This window comes from Pituophis catenifer, unplaced genomic scaffold, assembly GCF_029215685.1.
Source record: "Pituophis catenifer annectens isolate HBS135680 unplaced genomic scaffold, rPitCat1.0.hap2 SCAF_3, whole genome shotgun sequence".
NCBI classification, from domain to species: Eukaryota; Metazoa; Chordata; class Lepidosauria; order Squamata; family Colubridae; genus Pituophis; species Pituophis catenifer.
The window spans coordinates 114,359,716-114,375,763 of record NW_027256883.1 but is presented as its reverse complement, the minus strand read 5'-3'; the positions used below and the strand labels follow the sequence as shown (position 1 = coordinate 114,375,763).

Here is a 16,048-nt window from a genome sequence, read left to right as displayed (position 1 = left end):
ATTTCTCTACCTGATTGGGCACCCAATCAAACAACATAGGTCAGAAAAGTTAGTTACAATCATCCTGGGAGCTAGAAAGAGTCTTTATAACTGCAGCATATAAAAATGTGGGGAACATGATAAAAATTGCTTTTCTATCCAACTTCCAAGAAAAATTAGAAGGCACATCAGTGGATCATTGCCCAATTTCTGCTGATGAGCTTTTCCCTGCTGGTATTCTTACAAAGTAAGTTGTGTTTTTATATGATCAAACCAGATATTTGAGAGATTTTATTTGAGTCAGCCTCTCAATATCATTAAAACACAGATGTCTGCAATAAAAATAAATGGTAATGTATCCGAAGAAGTTAGAAGTTAGTCAATCTCTGCTCTAACTATCCTTCAAGCATTCTTCTTTCTGGACACCTAATGATGTGAATTATTTTGATTTACTTTAGTTTAGTTTACATAAGCAAAATCGGTAAGAAGCATGTTTCTTCTTTTGCCCCTTATTTCATGTACAAGCAGTAATATGGGATGTCCAAAAAATATTTTTGGAAGCCTTTTCATGTAGTAAGCAAAGAACCTGCTGTAGGGAATTTAGTGGATTGGGTTAGCAGTTGTTCAGAACTCAAGAGTCAAACATTTTTCTCCAGATTTGGCTTGTTGCAAAAGTTTATCAGTAATTTCACAATTTTGTTCTTCTGACTTGCTATTGTTTCCAGGCCTGTTGTTCTTCCAGCTATTTATCTGGGGTGCTGTTGTGGCATACACAATTTTGTTTATAAGCACCCATAATGCCATTACCAAATTAAGTCTGTAACATCATCAACAACATAATGCGGGTTGTCCATTTTATTAGTAAGAGTAAAAAGGAATGAGGTCAGTGATAACCAAAACATTACTATTTCAATTTACAATTCTAAAAACTGGTCTGTTTGAAAATGTGAATGCATTTTATATGTTTTCCTAATATATGCATTTTCCTTTTCACTTTCTCCTAATATATTCATTCTGCACACACTAACAAATTGTGAACTACATTACAATATTCAGGAAAATGTAGATAGTTTCATATAGCTACTTTTTGGGTTGCATTTCTTTTGGGTTATGCATTGAAAAACCTCAATATCATTCTCTTCAGTAAATGCAACTGAGGATTTGCCCTAACTTAATTGTGGAGGTAAGAAGGAGATTTATCGCTGCTCTAATGAATTTACTCAATGAAATATAATTCTGATCTAAACTTCTGTCACAATATGCTTATGCTCCACAATCACCAAAATTCAGTCTCGGTGTGGAGGTGAGACACTTTTACTTAAAATGCAGTTGGTTCTAGGCTACCGTTTCTTGTTCTCTGCTTCAAATCGGTTGCAAGAATGTTGCATGAACAACACAGAACTCCATCACTTACTTAGCAGGTGTGTAAGCCATCCAGGCTGTTTGTGATGGACGATAGCCACACAAGCAGTGTTGAGGGCCACTATGCCCAGGACAAGCCAATAGAACACCTGGGATTTCACCATGTGACGAACAGAGATCCGTAGGAGGCGTTCCTTGTGTCGGAAGTATGAGGCCCCATCCAATTTTGCACTTTTGATGCTGGATCGAGCAAGTGGGGTTCCTACAATGGAATGAAGAAGAGAGATAAGAAGTGCTGAGAGCTAGTAGAATTCACTATAGGCTTTAATTATTAAAAAGCTTACAGTTATTCTGTCATTGTCTCTTCCATCATGAGGCCTTTCCTTACCAGTTTGAAAAATTTTCTTCCTACCTTCTGTCACAAAACTTTACAGGGAGCAACAATGGAAAAAGGTACAGGTGTAGCATCTCCAGTTGACTGTATAGCAGCTGTAGTATAGCAAATATACAATTGTCCACTTTACTTACTGTATTTTTTGGAGTATAAGATGCACCGGACTATAAGACGCACCTACCTTTTTTGGTGAGGAAAACAAGAAAAAGAAATCTGCTTCTGCCTCCCAGCGATTTTGCCTCATTGCAGCAAACAGCAAACAGCCTGCTTTACTTTCATTTTGTTTTCAGCAAAGCTCGATTAGCACAAGAAAAAAAATCTGCTCCCAGCAATTTACCTCCTTGCAGCAAGCAGAAGAGGCCCGCACAGCAATAGGCAATGGTAGTCCCTTCAGCCTGAAACAGCTGAGAGTCGGGGACAATCAATTTGTGCTAATTAGGCTGTGCTGAAGCTGAAATGGGCTGTTTCTTCTTGCTGCTTGCTGCAGGGAGGTAAATTGCTGGGAGGCAGAGGCCAAAGGGTGGGGGGCAGTGGGTGTGAGGGGCTACATTCGGTTTATAAGACACACTCAAATTTTCACCCCCTTTTAGGGGGGAAAAAGGTGTATCTTATACTCTGAAAAATATGGTACTATAGGTCTGATCTGTTTCTTCACTTCTGTTTAAATGTGGCTGTTTCATGATTTGGGACAAATATTATACTGTAGTAGAATGAAGTACCTTAACTAACTGAAGGACATACATTGTTAGTTTCATCTTACCCACAGACGAGATATCCACACGCTCATCACTAGAATCACGATTCATGGCTTCTGTCCGGTTCCTTTTAATAGTTGCTCTCCTAAGTACTAAAAAAGGAGAAGAAAAAGCACATCAGTAAATATTACCTCTGTTATGAAGTAACAGTGGGCAGTTCCTAACTTTGACTTTATAATAACTGAGCAGAAACTCAATTATTCCTGGAGGTACATTATAATAAGAGCCAATAATGGTAGGCATTTCACTGGGTATATACACTATACCTTGCCTTATGATATAATACATATCACTTAACTCCATATACTTTTATTATTTTAGTGTATGAATTCTTTGTTATATATCTCCTAAAATTAAAGTTGGACATTTTGCTTTAGATATAATTTCTAGATCACTATGAGGGTTAAACTAGGAACCAGTTGTTTCCAGGGCAGAGATGAATGCTATGTAAGCATACAAGAATTGCTTACTTCCAAAACCATTAAGTGTTGTACCATGTATCCATTCATTTGGAAGGGGAGGAGGTGGAAGACATGGCCCCAGGGCTGTAAAACCCTGTTATCATTGTTCACTGAGGCAACATTATCCATGTCTCAGTACAATTTCTAATCGAGCTGACTCATATCTGAGTCTTTTAAAATCTAGCTGAAGAGTGGAATAAAATAATGAAGTATTCAGAGATCTGTGATTTACTGCCAAGCCATAATCTGGGGAGCATGATGATCAGGACAGGGGATATCTATCAGTAGTGGGTTTCTACTGGTTTGCCCCGATTCAGGCGAACTGGTAGCGGCGGCGCTGGGAGGCTCCACCCACTCACCTGGATATCATCACGGACACAGAAGGTTCTACGCATGCACAGAAGCACCACAAGGGCGTAAAGCGAGCGCATGCACGAGCACGCTCACAGTTCCAATCCAGTAGCAAAGGTAAGTCAAACCCATTACTGATATGTATATGTGTGCTTGTATATTTGTTATGGCTGACATCAACTATAGATAAACTAAAGCTGAGAGGATATTTATAATTTGAGTTTATTCTACAATTACTCTGTATGGTCTGATATTCAAAGTATTATTAATAACATTTTTCAAAGAGAAATATGGCTTAAAGATACTCAACTATATACTGAAAACTTGGAATACATTTGTCTAAGAAAAGTGTTAGATTTATTGAACTTGGAGTGTTGCCAAGAAGATAGCACTTTGTTTTGTTGGAAAAAACTGTCATATTTCATACTGGATTGATATAGGCTCACTTTTTAGCCTTTCAATGGACTCCTTACAAAAATAATGGAAAAACCAATCAGTTAGATCCTGTATGGACACATATTAATTCGCTCTTAAAAAACAAAGTCACCATTGCACACAGTATCTTGCTTTGTTAGTTCTATTTTAACTATTTTCTCTATGTATTTATTCAAGATTTTTTTTCTTTTCCATATTCAGGTAGTTTTCATTTAGCTACCATAATTGAGACCAGAGATTTGGTTGCTATGCAAGGCAGTCACAAAATGAAACCACAACTGTGCTTATGATCTTATTCCATCTTTCAGCTTTACAGATTTGTAAAGGTTGTGGAATTATCATCTGATATGGAAACCCTATGCTACTCTTGCTTATTAATAGGTTGAACTGACCCAAATTTCTGTATCTGGGATGTTTGAGTATGCCAGCACCTGGATCACTTGACAAACCTGCCATGTGATGCTTTCCTGGCTGCTAGACTTTTTTATTCCTCTTACCTGATCAAGTAGCACAATTGGGGAACAATCACAAAGAAAAAACAACTTGTAGAAGACACAGATTCATGCCCTGCTGCTTTTCCATTGCAAATCCCCTTCTTTCTCCACTTTTGGCTGTCTCCATAAATAGACAGAAAGGTAGAAAAACCTGGATGTGTGGCATGGAGGCAGTTTCACCCCATCTTCTACTGACAAACATGCATGGGCTGTGCATAAGGAGTTACTGACGTACGACTGTGACAGCAACTGTACTGTGAATCAATTAGAGAAGTGAATAGTTATTTTATGAGAGAGAAGGAGCCTTACCTTCTAAGGCTGATGTGCCAGAATTTTTGTTCTCTTCAGCCAGCATTACTTCCTCTATAGAAAGATTTATAATTGATTTAGTTATTCAGTTGCCTAGCTTTCTTGAACTTTAGTGAAGCAAACAGTTCTCAGTTCTCATATCCATTGAAATAGGGGGAAGAAGATTAATACAAAGGGGGAGGTAAGAAAATAAAGCAGCACAAAATAAGCTTAAAATAAAATTATTCCAATGGAACAATTTAAACATCTAAGGTTCCCAGGACAGCTTTAAAGAATCAAAAATTTAGTCTCTTTCAAAGGGTTTCTAAGCAGTGGTTAGAATGCAGTACTGCAGGCTATTTCTGCTGACTGCTGGCTGTCTGCAAATTGGCAGGCCAAATCTCAACAGGCTCAAGATTGACTCAGCCTTCCATCCTTCCGAGGTGAGTAAAATGAGGACCGAGATTGTTGGGGGCAATATGCTGATTTTGTAAAATTGCTTAGAGAGGGCTGTAAAAACACTGTGAAGTAGTATATCAGTCTGAAAGTGCTATTGCTATTGCTATCTTAGGCTGAAGCATCACAATCAAGGGAGAAGAAAGCTTAGAATTTAGAGCTATACCTTTTTGCCTTGAGTTCTAACATCAGAAACTTTAAAGTGGCTTCCAAAACAAAATATAAATAATAGTTTCATTGGTAATAAGAGCATGAAAATATTGGAGGCACAAAATACAATTATTGTACAATTGTACAGTTAGAGTACAAAAGGAATGTCATTCCATAGCATAACCCTATGCAAAATTTCTGAAAACACATACTTTGGGGGACTTGGTAAGGAAAACAGCCTGGTTCAAAATGGTTCACAGAGTTTTAAAAATTAGCAATTACTAATATACATAAAGCACGATTCTGATTTCAATAGCTGAAACTGCAAATTATGTTTTGGTCTGGTTTGGTCTAATGGTTATGAGATGTTTCGGCCTAGTTTGGGGTAGTGGTTAAAGTCCCCAGACTATAAACTAGAAATCTGTGAATGTTAGTCTCGCCTCTCAATTCTAGTCACTCTCTCTCAGCCAGCAATGTCACATTTGGGTGACAAACTAAGTTGATCAATTCCTGTTGCAACCAATGGATCAATTGATTAAAAAAAAGTGGTCTCTGCACTCGTAAGAAGAAGAAGAAAAATATATTTCAACAATCTATCTTTTTCAGGCACAGAAAGAGGAATGGGACATGATAACAAACTCTTAACATTTTCTCTTTCACTGTCTGCTTAAAATTATTTTATGTCAGCTCTTTTTTCCTTGCTGAACAAAGCATAAGAATACCATTCATTGGAAGGGATTGCTCTGCTCACTTTTGTTTGTTTGTTTCCTTGTGTCAGGGATGGGGGGGAAGAGACAACAGATTAGACAGTTTGGGAATAAATTAACCCCTTCATCCCTGAACAATAATAGTATGATTTATAACTGTGAGATCAAAGTAAAGAAAACCTTTATGAAACCAACTTATGTAGAAGTACAGTAAATCAATGAGTCAGTGGATCCAAAGATGTAATACAGAGATCCTCAAACTATTTAAACAGGGGGCCAATTCACAGTCCCTCAGAGTCTTGGGGGTGTGGACCAGCTGGGGGGCATGGCTAGGTGGTCATGTGACTAGGTGGGCATGGTCAATTTAGCAGTCCATTAAACAATGCACACAAATTAAACTTTAATTGGTTTTGCTCCTGGGGGTATTTTATTTGCTTTTGTTCACATGTTGCTCTTTTGGTTGACTCTTCTTTTTACAAGATCATTTTTTCAGTTGTTTAGGAGTCTAGTGGTCCACTTCAGGAAACTCAGTTTTGCAGTAATTTTTCTCTGCCCAAGGAACTTACAATCAACAAGTCTCTGTCTCTCTGTCTCTCTGTCTCTCTTTACCTCCCCCTCTCTGACTCTTTCTCTCACTCTCTGTCTTTCTTTGTCTCCCTCTGTCTCTTGTCTGTCTTTCTCTCTCTCTTTCCCACCTCTCTCTATGTCTCTCTCTGTGTCTTCTCTCTCTCTCTCTCTCTCTCTTTCCCTCCCTCCCTCTCCCTCCCTTTCCCTCTCTTTCTCTCTCTGTCTACCTTCTGAAGACAGGGGAGGTCAAAAATGGGGCATGCGGACCTCGGGAGGCCTCAGTGTGCCCTGTTTTTGGCCTGCCAAGTGCTACTGGAGGCAGGGGAAGTACTCTGCAGTCAAAAAATAGACTAAAAAGGGCCCATTTTTGGCCTCCTGGGATGTCCACGTGCTCTGTTTTTTACCTCCCCACCTCCAGAAGACTTTTCAGGCCAAAACCAGGCTAAAACAGGCCCGTTTTTGGCCTCCCAGGGCATCCACACGTCCCATTTTTCATCTCCCCTGCCTCCAGAAGCATCTGCAGGCCAAAAATGTTGGCCTTACCTTCCAATTCCAGCCCATGGGGCTCGCAAAGGTAAGTCTTGTGCTTGGCCAAAGGGTAGGGGCCAGCAAGTGGGTGGGGCAATGTGGCGGGGCAGCCTCATAGTCCTACGCAGGCTGGATTAATGGCTTCAGCGGGCCATATGCTGCCAGCAGGCCGTAGTTTGAGGACCCCTGATGTAATGTCAAATACCTTTGCTCAGTTCAAAACATGTCTCTAATAAGAAATATCTGACTGGCAAAATATCATTTAATAGGCTAATTGGTGCTTGACAGAAAACAATTCCCAGCTATTTTGCCAATATCAGATTCAGCTATTGCTTTCTATTTTACAAATAAACATCTTTAGAAATATAAACATTAAAATGGCAACCTAATTCTCTAAAATAAGATTTTGGATCATAATGAAGATGGTGCAGTTTGTCCATAAATAGGCCTCCATCATAGAATAATCAAATTTGGCAGTCAATATTAAATGTACTGAAATGAACACTTTGAATTGTGCTTGGAAAACAACCAGCAACTAATATAGATATTTCAGCATGGTAGAGATGGAGCTATCCTGAGAGATGTCATTCCCTACCTGTTCAACCAATTTGAAACTATCTTCAACAGCTGCTCTGCAAAGAAAATATAATCTAACCTTGTATAATTGCTCCTTATGTCACTCTCTTCCAGGTAAGATGATTTGTAAAACTCATAACTCTACTCCTATACACTATGAAATTTCATCTGAAATTGAAGTTCAAAATTATGTTAAAGCATATCTACTTTATACTTGCTGACTTTGCTATTGAAATTTCCAGGAATGTAGCAAGTTTTGCACTATTGCAATTGTTATTACAAGACATTGAGTTTGGCTCATGCTGATTAAGGGCACTGAATCTTCCTGTGTATAAATGTGTGCCAGTTTAGTTTAGGGGTTAAAACAACAGCCCAGAAATGGGGAGACTGTGAGTTCTACTCCCACCATAAACATGAAAGCTGGATGGGTGACTTTGGGTCAGTCAATCCCAGCCCAACCCACTGCACAGGGTTGTGATTGTGGAGAAAATAGGAGGAAAGAGTATGTTTGCTTCCCTGAATTATTTATAAAAAAAATAATACTGGGATAAAAATAAATAAATAAGTATCCATCTGTCTTTATTTCTGTTTTTAATTTATTTATTTTTAGAGGTGTTATCACTAATATCCTTCTGTACCCTGTTTTTTCTTTGGTGTTTTTGGAAGATGGGTGTTCCTATATATTAATGAAATTAAAGTTAAGTCAGACATGTTGACTGAATAGTCCAGCAGCCATGACATATCCAGGTAGAGTCCCAGATTACAAACTTCTTTTTTCATAAGAAATGCAATCTTATTGAGAACAAGCAGATATTCTAAATCCTGAAGTCACGTCTTTGGATTTAGCAATTATATCTTTTCCAAATTCAGTTTCAAATTGTATTCATCCATTCATCCATTCATCCATCCATCAATTTATTTCCTGGAGTTATATGGGTGCCTATCTCATATATGTGATTCTGGGTGGCTAATTCAATAAAAAATCAATGCAATAAACAATGGAATTAAATAAAACACATAAAACATAAAATGGCTACCAGGAATAAATCTTTCATCTCATCCCTTTCCTTAGAGAAAAGCCAGATCTTAAGAACTTTATGAAAGGCCAGAAGGGTTGGGGCAAAACAATTCTTGGTGTTCCAGAAGGCAGATACTGAAAATGCATTGTTTCCCTGGTCCTGACTGATGATAATCTAATAATCAGTTCCTGAAACATGCCCTTTCTGCGAGACCTGATGGGATGGGGTAGAGACAATCTCTTATAACCTGAAGATATGCAGGAAGTTTTGAGGTGTCCAATCCTGAAGCCACTGTCAACTCTGAAGCAAACCTGGCTGGGGCCATTTTGAAGGCTTCAGGGTTTCCACAATGCAAAGATAGGATAGGGAGGAGGAACATAGTTAGATGCGGGTTTTGTAGCCAAAACAAAATAGTTTCCTGTGAGAACCAAGGACATTCCAACATGTGGCTGCAGAGAGAAGTCCGGTTACCAGGTGACCTTGATTGGACAATGTGACCGATTGTTGGGAAAAGGGGAACTTTCACTTTTTAATCAGGTGAAAACCGCGGGAATTTTCAGAGTCGGTTTTCACCAATTTGTGCCAATATGATATCTCCAATAAAATTGTTCTTTGAGGAAGCTGCCTGCCTCGGAGTTCTGCTTTCTACAGAGTTATTACTTGGAACTCTGACACCCACAGGAGAAGAACTGCTCAGTATCATCAGTGTATGTTCCAATCATGCATGAGTTTCTTCAAACTCATGTATGATTCTCCAAAGCAACTTTACATAAATGGTAAATAGCATCAAATATGGAACAGGAATTCCCCTATTTTGATGAGGTAACAGTGGATCCACCAGAATCAATGACTCCAACCCCAGTTCCCTTATGTACGAAAAGGTCCTGACATATCTAGATATATCAGTGCATCTTTCTTAATTGCTTTTCCTAATACAAATTGTTCATTGGGAAGACTATTTAATTAGGAAAGAATATCTCTGAGAAATCTAGGTCTGCCTCTAAAATTAAAAAGGATAAAGATAACCCAACTGTATCTGGATATAATGCATATATAAGATTAAATTAGTGGATGTAACTTCAGATGAACAGGTATTTTGTTTATCTTGAAAAGTACTTTTCCAATTTTTTTTAAAAATGGGACATTCAGACTGGCTGCCACAATTAGAAATGTCTGTCTCCTTTCCAATTATCTGGAAAAAAGAGTTGAATTATTACAGAAAGAAAACCAATACATTTGCAGAGAGGATGCATTATTTTATCATCAATTTTTATTCATGTTATTATTGTAGAGATGTAGTATCAAGTAAGAGCCCCAAGAAAAGGGGATTAATTGAAATATATTTCTTAAAAATGTGAAACTAGTATGTTTCTATGCAACCCATTTTTTTGATCTGAACTACTAATTGTATGGAGAAAATATTTGCTTTTTTTCCTCTTTGTTTATAAGAATGTCCTGTATAAATAAGCAAACAAACAAAAATCACAGATAAAAGTTGTAAAAGGCATGTGATATGGCTGTTGGAATTAAGGGATTAACAGCATTAATCTATGCATGAATAGAATAGAATAGAATAGAATAGAATAGAATAGAATAGAATAGAATAGAATAGAATAGAATAGAATAGAATAACAGAGTTGGAAGGGACATTGGAGGTCCTCTAGTCCAACCCTCTGATTAGGCAGGAAATCCTACACCACTTCAAACAAATGGTTATCCAATCTCTTCTTAAAAACTTCCGCTGTTGGAGCATTTACAACCTCTGGAGGCAAGTTGTTCCACTGATTAATTCTTCTAACTGTCAGGAAATTTCTCCTTAGTTCTAAGTTTCTTCTCTCCTTGATTAGTTTCCACCCATTGCTTCTTATCCTACCCTCAGGTGCTTTGGAGAATAGCTTGACTCCCTCTTCTTTGTGGCAGCCCCTGAGATATCGGAACACTGCTACCATGTCACCCCTAGTCTTTCTTTTCATCAGAATAGACATACCCAGTCCCAGCAACTGTTCTTTATATGCTTTAGCTGCCATTCCCTAACCATCTTTGTTGTTCTCCTCTGCACTCTTTCTAGAGTCTCAACATCTTTTTTACATTGTGGCAACCAAAACAGTAATCACAAACAAAAATAATTCAGAGAAATCATCAGCAAAATTATTCGAATACACTCTAGTTGCTTTTTTAAGTAAAAAGGTCTCTCCTTGAACTACTGTGTCAATTTCACTTATTTTTCATGAAACAACTTTCTCCCCAGCTCTCTTATGACATCACAACAATGTTATATGACATTATTCATCTATATTGTTGTGTAGGAACAAGGAATACATTCTACTGGGATTTATAAGGGCACTGTGATGTTCCTATGTAGATTCCTAACCCGTTTAAGCTAAAAAAAATATATGCCTTTTAAAAAACAGCATGGAATATTTTAGCAAATTTAAAAAAAAGACCTCACCAGATGCTCACACCTACACAAGAGGTGTGCAGCAGAACACTTCATTTACAAATAAGATAACAATAAAACTTTATGAAAAGGAAATTAAAAAAAAGAAAGCATATTTTTAGAAACAAATGGAACAAGACTGAACATAGGAAAAAGTAATTTCATTGTCTCGCCAACAGTATTGGGTGCAAAGACTAGGACAGGTATCTTTTCCAGTAATGTTTCTAGTGGTTCTCTGAGGGAGGAGCTCAACAGCTCCGCTGATTTAATTGGCCTTGGAATTGCTTCAGCACAACTTGTATTACCTGCTTTGTCTATCCAGGCCCGGTAGCCATTCAGCTCCCGTTCAATCTGCTGCTGTCTCCTCAGCTTCATGAAAGCCCGGCGATTTTCCACTCGCTCTCTCTCTTTGGCAAATTCTCTGTAAAAAGGAAAGGCCAAGAACTGATCAGTTTGGACTGTATTCTGACATAGTCAGGTCAGGAAGGAAAAGGGCTGTTTTAAGTGGCTAACAGAATGGAGGATTTTCACCAGCTACTTTCATCATCTCTTTAAAATACCGTAAGTTTGATTTGAGCTGCACTAGAAATTTGCAGAGCTATTCAGAAACCAAGAGATTAGAACTTTGTCTATATGTTTCACATTTCATAAAGAATTAGCAGCCAATCCATGTCAATCCTTCCAGCCAAATGCAGAGAGAAAAATGGCAGACAATCAGAGCTTTCTTGCTACCATTTCAAGCTGGCTAATAGTTGTATGCCTTTTCTTTCCCTTCTCTGATTCCACTGGGTCCTTGCAAAAAATGATAGATGGATGGATGGATGGATGGATACATAGATGATAAATAGATAGATAGATAGATAGATAGATAGATACAGTAGATAGATAGTATGCATCATCTCCCATGCTCTATATATTTATTTGCATGCATCTGTGCATCTGTGCATCTGTGTCTATTTTTCTAAATCCCAAAAGTAATTTGAGGAGGAAACAGCAAATGGGTGTCAGTTGTTAAAAAATATCAGACATGTATGTTGAAAGCTCTCAAAGTCTTCTTGTGACACCAAATCTAGAACAGGTAATCCAGGAAAGATGAGAATCCTCTGCAATGGGAGGATAGACTATTCTTGAGTACAAGCCATTTTATACTTTGTTAAAGCAGTATCTGCTGTCCTAAAACAGCATTTCCTTGTCCACAGTTACCCACTAAGCATCACAGCTAAAAAGAGATTTCCCTAAACCAGTAGTCCAATAATTACAAATTAATGGATCAAATTCAAAGGGAGAAAGGACCTATTCCTTCTTCTCTAACCAATTGTGAGTGACCATTTGAGTAAACTACACCTAGAGAATGGTCAGCAGACTGTTGGTTTTCTCTATTAACTAATCTATATGACACTGCCAACATACTGTATAAACTACTTCTCACTCTCAAGATAATAAACAGTGAACTATGTACTAAATATATATCCTCTAATTTTGCAATCTGAATTACAAAAGTAGAGGAAGTGGTTGGGGACAGGTCATTCCAAAAAAGCCCTGTCTACGTGGTCACTAAAAATCAACCCTAATTTGATAGCCCATAATCATAAATTTTGGAATACTGTTGCTGGTGAACTTACTTGACACCCTGCAACTTCTTCCCAAGTATATCTTGAGCAGTGGTGAAATCCAAATGTTTTTACTACCGGTTCTGTGGGCGTGGCTTGGTGGGCGTGGTGTGGTGTGGCTTGATGGGCATGGCTTGGTGGGCATGGCAGGGAAGGATACTGCAAAATCTCCATTCCCACCCCACTCCAGAGGAAGGATATTGCAAAATCCCCATTCCCTTCCCACTCCTGGGGAAAGGATATTGCAAAATCTCCATTTCCACCCCGCTCTGGAGCCAGCCAGAGGTGGTATTTGCTGGTTCTATAAACTGCTCAAAATTTCTGCTACCGGTTGTCCAGAACCTGTCAGAACCTGCTGGATTTCACCCCGATCTTGAGCTATCTACAGGCTGAACTTAGTTTCTAAAATTGCTCCTTGTTGAAGTTATTAAATGTTTTTAATATCATCCTTTTAAATCATTCTCAGTCTTTGTTGAGTGTCGTGTTCCTAATACAACTTTATGGATTATGCAATTGGGAGAATGATAGCTTTCTTTCCTCTTACCTTTGTAAGAGAAAAGTAGAGGATTTTGTATGGCATGCTTGAAAGCAGAAAAACATAGTTTATGAGCCAGAGGATTTGACAGACTGTAGCAGATAAAAAGTAGACCCTGTACATAATTCAGAAAAGAAGCCTATTGCTATTGCCCACTGCTCAAAACAGTGCCTCTTCAATAGGCAGTTATGATTCTACACATTCCTTATGCATTAGCTTTCATAAGCAAATTATTTTCTGTCTCTCCTACAACTGAAATGTTGTTGATAGGCTGGGGGCGTGGATGCATTATTCAAAAGAAATATACATTGGCACAGCTTTGCTATATAGTCTCAGGATCTGCTGAAGGTGTGAAACGGTAGGTGAAGAAAAGATTGAAGAAAATGAAGGAACACTAGCAAGGTCCCTCTAGTAATACTCTAATCTCCTGGGTAAACACAATCCTTGCATGAATTAAGCTCTAGGGAGCCCACTTAATGCTGTGGAATTTTTCCTCATTACATCTCCTAAAGCTAACATTCCAACATAGAAACGATCAGAAGTACGAAATAAAACACTGTTGACACAAATACAATTAGAATATTCTGGGTCATAATCTCTTGTTGTACAGTTCTAGTATCACTCAGATAGGTTCCAATAAAAGTTAGAGTTTGTATAGATCCACGTCTGCAGAAGGATAGTACTGCCAATGCCCACAGCCATAGCTTCAGTTTAAAGGTATGTCAAGTAGGCTAAGGATAATCCACTAGCAAAGTGTGAATTTGATCAGATTATTGGATAGGAGACCACTACACTACACTAATACAGGTAGTCCTTGACTATTTGTTTGACAATGGTTTGAAGTTACAACAGTGCTGAAAGTGATTTATGAACAGTCCTCTCATTTACAACTGTTACAACTGTTACAACTGTTGCAGCATCCCTGCAGTCATGTGACTATGATTTGGGAACTTGGTAACTGTCATGCATTTATGACAATTGCAGTATCCCACAATCATGTAATCATCATTTTTTTTTTTGTTTTTTTTTTTTTTTTTTTTAAATTTGATTTATATGCCGCCCTTCTCCGGAGACTCAGGGCGGCTTACAATGTGTTAAGCAATAGCCTTCATACTTTTGTATATTTATACAAAGTCAGCTTATTGCCCCCACAACTGGGTCCTCATTTAACCTACCTTAGAAAAGATGGAAGGCTGAGTCAACCTTGAGCTTGGTAAGATTCGAACCTGCAGAAATTGCAGGCAGCTGTGTTAATAACAGGGTGCATTAAACCACTGCCCCTTTGTGATCTTCCTAGCCATTTCCAACAAGCAAAATTGGAAATTGGTAGGAAAGGTCATAAGTGCCAGTCCTATGATGTCTCGCTTAACAATCATGGTGATTTTCTTAATGTCATAAAATTGGAAACACTCACATGATGCCTCATTTAACAACCACACCATTTAATAAGAAATTTTCCATCCCTGCTGCAGTAAGTCGAGGACTACCTATAACATGCCAGGATATCTGTGCTAGGAAGGATCTATGAAAATTAGAGTCCCTCTGGCAGGAACAAATTCATGTTTATGTGATAAAAAAACCTGTAACAAAGATATTTTATTGAACAAATAAATAAATAAAATAAAGATAGCTACAGGTTGCAATACTTATTAATATATCAAGAAACATGCCATTATATCACAGACACTGTTTTGCTATTCCTTCCCAAATAAACCAGGATAATTTTGATCACCCATCTATCTACAGAAATTGATACACTACTAGAAATATATCTATCACCAAAGGTTGTGTGGTAGATATGATAGACTGATTGGAAAACTGCATGTTTGGTTTTCATGTTTACATTTGCTTTGGGCTCTACTATTTGACTTTCATTATGTTTTATAACAATTTGTATACTACTGATGTTGTATATAATTTATAACCTTCGTTGAGAAGGCTTCTTGTTTTATCGGTGATCTAAAAACCATGTTTTAAGAAATAAATGACATTAAGGAAAGATATAGATCTTAAAATTAGATGTTGATCAATATTGATCATTTGATATATATATTTTAAAGATAGACCATAACAAGATAAAATAGAACTGCACCAGTGCTGAGGAGAGGAAACATGGTACCAGAGATACTTTCCTTATATTTTGCCTGTTTTTATACTCTTATAACAATATTCAGGTAGTTTTAAAATAATAATAAATCGGAAGTTAGCAAGTTATAATGTAAGGCACCAGCCTTCAGGGTTTATTTTTATATTTCTGCATTTCACATTAACCCATGCATTCTTAATATAAGAATAGGCATTCTTAAGAAATAAAAACAAATGTGATTACAACGCAGTGTCTATAGAGATTCTCAGTCATCCAAGCCACGGTTTTCCCAAAGGTGCTTTTTCAGGAGGCAACTGAACTTTCTGGTTTTTCTTTGAAGATGTTTTGCTTCTCATCCAAGAAGCTTCTTCAAGTGAAACGAATCCATGGAGAAATGAACAGTATTACATTTAGTCTTAGAGATTTGAGCATTATTATCTTTAAATGTTTTGAAATTAAATTTAGCTTTAAGAAACAATATCAAATAAAAGACAAGTAATAATGCATGTAGATGTATATATGTATATATTTGCACCAATGAACCGAAAATGTATTGAATGTATCACTATATGTTATAATAAAAATCAAATTAAAACAAAAACAAAAACAGAAAGTCCTGTTGCTTCTTGAAAAACCACTTTTACAAAGCAGTGGTTTGTGCAGAAGCATGCCCACCTGACTAGGAAAGAGAAATCAGTAAGCTAAGGTTGTCGAAAACAGCCTAGAGGCAGATAGGAACAAGTCATTCTCTTTTAGGAGACTTCCCATATGCATTTAAAATTAAAAATATGTCAACTACCATAATAGTTCTTTTTCCTGATGTAAAATTGGCTAATATGTCAAAATATAAGAAATTCT

General features: G+C 37.5%; 1 protein-coding gene across 1 annotated transcript in view; it reads right to left on the bottom strand.

Annotated features, from left to right (window-relative positions):
• The window catches only part of CACNA1E (calcium voltage-gated channel subunit alpha1 E), a 285,148-nt gene that overhangs the window by 103,472 nt on the left and 165,628 nt on the right, over nt 1–16,048 (bottom strand). Inside the window, exons 8-11 of the mRNA XM_070941053.1 lie at nt 11,265–11,380; nt 4,541–4,594; nt 2,496–2,582; nt 1,394–1,603 (exon numbers count right to left, since the gene is read on the bottom strand). Coding sequence (XP_070797154.1) covers nt 1,394–1,603; nt 2,496–2,582; nt 4,541–4,594; nt 11,265–11,380 — 467 coding nt within the window. The remainder of the gene's footprint in view (nt 1–1,393; nt 1,604–2,495; nt 2,583–4,540; nt 4,595–11,264; nt 11,381–16,048) is intronic.